This window comes from Macaca nemestrina, chromosome 2 (assembly GCF_043159975.1).
Source record: "Macaca nemestrina isolate mMacNem1 chromosome 2, mMacNem.hap1, whole genome shotgun sequence".
NCBI lineage: Eukaryota > Metazoa > Chordata > Mammalia > Primates > Cercopithecidae > Macaca > Macaca nemestrina.
This window is the reverse complement of record NC_092126.1, coordinates 185,684,038-185,691,821: the sequence shown is the minus strand read 5'-3', so window position 1 is coordinate 185,691,821 and position 7,784 is coordinate 185,684,038. Positions and strand designations below refer to the sequence as shown.

The window sequence follows — 7,784 nt, the reverse complement described above, 5'->3', positions numbered from 1 at the left end:
ACCCGACTGATGGAAACCGGGCTGACCGAACTTTAATGGGTTAAATCCTGCCAGAACAAATGCGAGTGAGTGCTTTGGCTCTATTACAGTTAGTAGGGGCTGGAGGGCTTCTGGGAGGCAGTGTGGGGAGGCAGGGAGGCTCAACAGCCTCCAGCAGGTGCTGAAAGGACTTGGGGCTTACAGGTATGCAATCTACTCATGCTGCTTCTCCTCCATCTCCCGAAAGCCAGAGGGGAGATTACTCCAAGGTTCCCCTCTGCTGTGGGCATTTCATTTGTATCTCATTTACTTGTACACATTGTTTAATGAACAAACGCCATATCACTTCCTTGATGCCTACCCCAGGGGCAGCTCGCCTTCAAACGAAAACAAAACACCTGGGGTGAATGGGCCTCTTAGTATCTCCTGTACTAGCTGCTAGGGTATGAAAAAACAAGAAAAATCCATACCACTGTACTTAGACTTAAAACAAGTCTTAAGGACCCTTTGGTTTCCAGATTTCAGTGGCATCTGTGTAACGACTGCTAAATATGTTTCAGCACTGACAAGCTTGAAATCATACTTTTTGATCAGTGCCGTTTTTGAAAGAGTTCGCAGGGAAGTACGTAGCGTGGAGTGTGAAAAGTGTGAAGCACAACGCGGTTAGGAAAAGTCACACCACAGAAAGCCAGCGGAACGCGCCGGGAAGTGGTGACCGCCTGACAGGTACCCCCTCTCCCTCCCGCCGCCGGGTGCTGGGCTAACGCGATTTCGCCCTCAGGGCTGGGGCTGTCCCTGCGGTAGCTGTTTCTTAGCTCCCAGGAAGTTCGGGGCGCCCCGGTACTGCAGTTTGCCAAGTGTTTTCACAAATCTTAGTTCATAAACCTCTTTCAAAAGTCTGGAGAAAACTGTTTCTGTGCTCTCACTGTAGGATAGAAAACACAACGGTCACAGAAAGTAATTGAAGGCAAAGCTCAACAGGCTGCAGCCTGAACTCTTTTGAGCGGGAAGCTCGAGCCTAGCGTCGCTCGCTGGGCGACACCCCTCAGGCTCTCAGGCCGGCGCCTTCTGGGGACCATGTCGCGCTCCGGTGGTGGCGGCTGCGCCCGGCTCAGGGCGGTGCCGCGGCCGCTGGCTCCTCCTGGGGGTGGGGCGGGCCGCGCCGGGCGAGGGCGGGAGGAGGAGCAGCCGCAGCGGCTTGAGGAGCTGCAGCGCGAGGAGCGCGTCGCGTCCGCATTTCTCCCGCCCGGGAGAGACTGAGCCGCGCTGGCAGCTCGCGTCGAGTCGATCTGCCCTCGCCGCATCCCGCGGCGCCCGGTCGGGCTCCGGGCACCAGGCACCACCTAGGTCGTTCCCTGCAGACGGCCCCGGGCCAGCGGCCCCCTCGGGAAATGTCCAGCGGCCGGAGAAAGGGCAGCGCCCCCTGGCACAGCTTCTCCCGGTTCTTCGCTCCCCGAAGTCCTTCCCGGGACAAGGAAGAGGAAGAGGAGGAGAGGCCGGGGACGAGCCAGCCTCCGGCTCCAGGCCGGTCCGCTGCCAGGTGGGAGTCGCGGAGGAGGTCGCGGGGGGGCCCTGCGCGTACTCGCTAGACAAAGGCTCCCGGCCTGACCGCCGGCAGCTGGCCGCTCTTGGGTCAGGCTGCAGTTCGCCACTTTCTGTTCTTCTTCCTCCATTGCTAAAGTTTCCTCCTCCTTGCCCCGTTCCCGTGCCGCACCACTCGCCTCTCCTCTACAGGTTAAATCGGGCAGAAGTTCTTGCCCGGCGGCCGGACGCATATCCCCCGATCCCCGCTTGGCTCCGCGCTCTTCCTTTCCCACCTTCCCCTGCCGGAACGTGATTGGGTTCGGTTCCACACACGCTCTACTCTCCAAGTTCTGTGGCAAAAGCGATTGCCCCGGCGTCCCGCCTGTAGTAATGGGAAACACTTGTGAGCCGAGCGGAGCCGTCGGCCAGGGGAATTGAGGGCGCGATCCCAGCACCACTGGTGTGGGAGGAGATCGGGGCAAAAGTGGAAAAGGTAAAGCTTTGGGGCGTCACCCCCTCAGCTAAGATGGTATTTTGCCATCTTATTTAAATTTTCTCAAAATGATTTTTAAAAGGAATTGTGATAATGCGTTCCCAAGACTTTCACCAAAAGGGACTGGCCATGTAAACGACGCCACATTTCTTTACTTCTCATCTCTCCTAGAAACAGCTGCCTCAGGTTCCCAAACAGAGTCTGGAAATCAAGTTTCCAGCTGTCTTGGTTTCAGTAATCAAAGGGTACCCTTTCTCTGTAATATTTTTATCTTTCCTTTACTTTCCTATGTTCAAAAATCAAAAAGTTTTAGACACGCCTCATTTAAATGCGTATTTCTGAGTCTTTTCATCCCCCCGAAGAAAGAGGGGTTAAGTAAAATGCAGCTCGCTTTCTTAAACTAATGAGAGGCTTACACTATCTCCTCCCGAGATTGCACTAGAATGACCGTTGTCATTGGAAGGACGCACTCCAGAAAGCCATGTTTACTTCGGACTCAAGATTTCCTGGTGGGCTTAAAAAAAAAATGGATAGGAAACAGAACTGAGAGTGAGCCAGTTCCATTAGTATTCAGATTTTGTGATGTGATTTTGGTGGTTTTTGTGTTCCTCAGTTTACCCGCTTGTGAAACATTTTCATTATGACCGTCTGTTAATCACATGCCACATATTTCCAAGAAAGCTCCTACGATAATTGAGTGGTTAATCTCCTGGGACGTTTCAGCTATTATTGCTCTGACTGTTGAGAATTTAAAATTCAAAGTTACACAGTAGTTAAAAATAGTTTTGAAGTCTGACAGATCTCATCCAGGGTGTCAGCTAGTTCTGCTGGTGTGGGCAGGCAGCCTGTGGTGCCTGCCACCACCGTAGCAACACTAACAGTCTTGGATAATATGAACGCAGCCTGCAAGGAAATCCCAAGTAGGCTCAGCAAAGTTGGGGACTTGAAAGTCAGTGTTAGAAAGGAGTAACCAGGTCAGTTTCAGGGTCATGTCAGTAATGGCCTGAAATCCTACTGGTCTTTCCGCCCCATTTTGGCTTTTTAAGGCACTTCTCAATTCTAATTTCTTTACTGACTGGAGCTGACCACTCCAGCAGCTAGTTCCTTGTTCACCTACCACTTCTCTGTTCTCATCATCTCCAGATTGGCAAAACTGTGGCTTTTTAACAATGAAGGTTTTAATTGTGCTTATATCAATGCTAATTTTGTTCTCATCTTTTTTGGAACTTGCCAGGTGTTAGGGGGATAGCAGATGACCCCTTGTGTGGGTGTTTTACTGTTTTAAATGAGCTTACATCTTTCATTTCAAGGGCATAAACAAACACAAAGCCTTTATTGAAAATTTAATAAAACAAATGGAACCTCTTTGTAGTAATGAATGTCCCAGTAACACAACACCCTGATGTTAACAAGATTGGAAACAGAATTGCAATTTGTCACTATGATCTTATTTCAAAATGAAAGGGTGTTTTGGCTATTTCTCTTTGTGGGCATAAAAACTTGTGTCATTATGAGAGCTGGATATACCTTCTGTAGAGGTGATTTTAGATGAAGAGGAGTCAGTGCAACAGACAAACGGGGTTGGTGTGGTAGGGACATAAAGAGTAAGAAAAAGGGTTCTTTGTTTAAGAGCTGTAAGAAGCTGGGAAGACCACTTGAAAACATTAATATGAATCCCTATCATATGTCTGGCACTTTACAAAGTACTTTCAATAATATTATTAAACATGACCTTTGACCAAACCTATATTATCAATATCCCCATCTTACTGTAAAAAACAGGGTTAAGGAAACTTACTGAAAGTTATGTAACTACTTTTCAGTCAGTGAACATGGTATCAGATGTGCCTACAATTCTGAACATGTAATAAAGGTTATTGTCTGCATCCTGGCTTTTTGATGTACTTGAAAGGAAATGCACTCTCTAAAACCTGTGTTTTGAAGTCTCCTTTTTGCATCCCCAGTGTTGATTTGCATGAATTTTTTTATGTAACATGTACAAATATAAAACAAGACATAAGTTCCTTAAGAACAGAATTCCTTAACAGTTTCTTAAGTACAAAATAAAAAATAAACTAAAACATAATTATGAGACCCATAAAAGTAGAATTTACAACATCCTGAAACTGTTTTTTTGGTTACTCACAAAATGCATACTGGGACAAACACCAGGTCTTTGGGGAGTTGCCATGCCTTGATACAGCTCTTCCAATATTTTACTGTTTTGAACCATAGGAAAATCTTTGTTTTTATGGTGTGCTGTGAGTTATATGGGCTTCAGTTGGTGAGAACACTTCATTATGTTTTCTTTGTTGCTGTTCTGATCTCATTAATCTTTCACAATTAAAGAAGGCCTATTAGCATCAACACTATTGTATATCCCAACTTAGGCGTGGGCACTCAAATTGCTTGATAGTACTCATATCAGGTGGTTGACCATTTCCAGGAAATGCTTATATTAATTTATCTTAGATGATATGAAAAGGAAAACTGCAATTGAAGTTTTCATAGAAAACTCCAAAACTCCCAGAGTTCTGTGGATCCTAGTTTGAGAATCAGTGCTGCAGTGTTAAGCCCAGTTTATAAGTATACAAGGAACGCACTCATTAGAAGTGATAGGGGAGACCAGGAAGTGCTTCCTGGTAGGGATGATTTTAACTGGGTCTTCAAGGAATTGGTGATGGTTCTATACAAAGAGAACTTAGGAAGAGAGAGAAGAGGGAACAGGTATTCCAGACTGAGCAAAGGCCTGCAAGGGGGTTATGATCTGTTAGGGGCTATATACATTAATTGGACAGAGTGAAAGGAGCAGTAAGAAAGTTAGGTTGGAACTGGGTCATAAAGGTCTCTAGATAAAGTGTTTGGCTCTAGATTTAAGGCTCAGAGAATTTTTGCAAAAGCCTGTTATACAGATATTGCAAACTTGGAGGAATTCCTGCTTTATTTTATCTGCTTTGAGAAAATGATTGCTCAACTTTGTTTTTTGGCTGTGTCATGCATGATGGACCTGTTTAAAATGAGTTCTGTGTAATGTTTGTAACTGAAGAGAGATGGTAAGGTGAGAACAGTATTTATCAAGGGCTGACTGTGCACTTACTCCTGGGCTGGGTACTTTTACTTGCAACATATCATGTAAATCTCACACTCAGCATGAAAGGTTGGTCCACTTATTACCATCTGACAATTAAAGAAACTGAGTTTGAGAGAGCACTCAGTGATGGATGCTATGGGCATTTTGAATGGAACAGTTCTTTGAACTGGACTCTTTTGTCCTTTGTAAGATGTTTGGTATCCATGATTCCACACACTAATTGCCAGTAGCATCCTCTGGTCATTGGGATAACTGAAAACTCCTCCACCCAGGTGGGTGGGAGGGAGAGTGGTACCACTCCGAGTGGAGAGTGATTTACCCTAAATCATGAGAGGAGGTGAGAGGTGACGTTTGAACTTAGGTCTCTCTAATGGACTCTAAAGTTCTGGTTCCTTTTTTGACACCATCCTGTCCACCACCCTTCTGAACTCTGCTCCTTCAAAACATATTTGAATATGTGAGGCAATTGGATTGTTCCTTACTTTGTTCTAGAATGGGTGACACTGTGGCCCATTTCAGCTATATTCCTTTTGGCTGTTACTTTGACCAAATACAGTGTCATTGATGAAAAGAAGGTGAAACAGGATTACTAGGCCCAAGGTCAGGGCCTGTGTCTTCATCTTTGTGTCCCCTTCATCTTTGTGAACCCATCTCTTGGGTTCAATAAGGTGTCTACCAGGTGGCTAATTTGGGAATTCTATTTTTTGCTGTGAACATTCTTTGGAAATGGACTCAATTGTATGTTCTGAATGTGTTAAAGTTGCAAGGATACCACAAATTGACATGCAGTAAATTTATGTAATCAGAACTTCTAGCTTTATTGATAGTTATAACATTTTTAAGTTTTTTTCCTCATCACAGTGGAAAATATGTAAAAAGGGTAATAGCAAGTTTTGTAAAGTAAGAGAAAATATTCCCTCAAGACAAAATATTTTCTATCCAAAGTTCTGATGAAATATACCAAAACCCAGATATAAGAAATATTAGTTACCAATTATTAAACAAAATGGTAGCAACAAACCGTAGGTGGTTGTAAAATTAAGGAAAATAATCCAGGCTATATGCTGAAAAGAGGGAATCTGTGTGAAGTAAAAGTTAAGAAGGTAATACTTTGAGTCTGTTCAATCCATAAGTTAAAGTGGCTGCTTTGTGTCCCACATGGTGCAAAGCAATGTGAATATAAAAATAAATGAATGACCAAATATGCCTTCATAGAATTCACAGATTAATGGAGGAGATAAAAGTGTACATCTCTGTTCTTAATATGAACTCAGTATAAATCAAACACGTCTTTGGAGTGTGTGACTTGTTTCATTCAGAGCATACTTAATGTTTCACGAATGTCATACATTGTATGAGAACTTTAATTGGGCTTTCAAAATACATTCTCACATTATTAACTTTTCTCCAAGCATGGTTTGGTGAGCTTCCTTTGCCGAGCCAGCATAGTGAGGGAAACATGATAGTAACTGCACCATCAAGGTGAATGGAAATGCTGCCCCTTGGTTCCTCTTGCTCTCCTCCTTGACCCTGCAGGCTTTGCAAGTCCTAGACAGAGGCTGAAAAGTGCATCCTTTCAGGAATCAACATTCCAAATAAGTGGCAGTGCCTACACAAAATGACTTGAAGTTGTTAGAGAACAAATCGAAGTTTTCAACTAGTAATAAGTCATTCTTAGTGTTTATTTGGCAGTTGTATATGGCCAAGTAATGGTACCACTCCATCCAGCGGGACTTCCCTGAATGTTTGACTCCCAGGAGTTTCTAATTGGAAGTATGCTAAAGCACTGAAACAACTGCTTAACCAAGTGTGTGTGTGTTTTCGTTTTTCCTAATCAACTAATGATGACAAAACCAAACTACCCTTTATTAAGGCACTACTCAGATCCAAGCCCTGAGCTTGGAACTTTAAAAATATCAAATCACTTAATCCTCAGAGCAAACGTATGAGAGAGGTATCTTTACTGCCTTTTACAGACATATAATTTAAGGTTTCAAGAGGTTCAGTAGGTAATCAAAAGTCTCACAATATTGGTAGTAGAGTCAAGAGTCAAATTTTCCTTCCTGAATTCAAAGCCTACACAGGATTATGTGACAGCTTCCTCCGCTTAACTTGGGAAGCCTCGTAAAAGAAGGCTGCCCTTAGAAAATGGTTTGGAATGGAAATAAAAGACAATGGCATGCAGCTGGACATCTGCCCAGATGGACTGGGCCAGGGCTATGGACAATCAAGAATTATACTCCTGACAGTTGGGAGAGGAAAATAAATGTATACATTTATGCAGATTATAGATTTATATTTAAATACAAAGAAAGGGTCAGTCTCCTTCAAAAGAGAGTTTCAAATGGAAACTATAGCAAGATACCGTATTCTACCTATTTGATAAGCAACACTCCAGTTTGATGTGGGAAAGCTGGAACTCTCATACACTACTAGTGGGAGGGTAAATTGATACACCACTTTGGAGAGAAATTTGACAGGACCTATCAATATTGCAGATTCACATACTCAGCATTTCTTCTCTGGGAATTTCACTGAACATGTACAGTTTGCAAACAGGCCAAAAGTTGCCTATAGAAGTTAGTCATTGCGGCATTGTTTTAACAGCAAAAGATGAAAAATAGAGTAGAATGCCATCAGTTGTGGACTAATTGATAAATCATAGTACATCCATATAGTGAAATATGATGCAGCTAC

At 43.7% G+C, this 7,784-nt stretch overlaps 1 protein-coding gene across 2 annotated transcripts in view; it reads left to right on the top strand.

Annotated features, from left to right (window-relative positions):
- The first annotated feature begins 1,173 nt into the window (after positions 1 to 1,173).
- LOC105477438 (crystallin beta-gamma domain containing 3) overlaps positions 1,174 to 7,784 on the top strand; it is a 124,042-nt gene continuing 117,431 nt past the window's right edge. Inside the window, exon 1 of one of the 2 annotated variants that reach the window (XM_011733937.3) lies at positions 1,174 to 1,519. In XM_011733937.3, coding sequence (XP_011732239.2) covers positions 1,371 to 1,519 — 149 coding nt within the window. In that variant the 5' untranslated portion in view covers positions 1,174 to 1,370. The remainder of the gene's footprint in view (positions 1,520 to 7,784) is intronic. The other variant, XM_011733938.3, reaches the window with a different exon arrangement.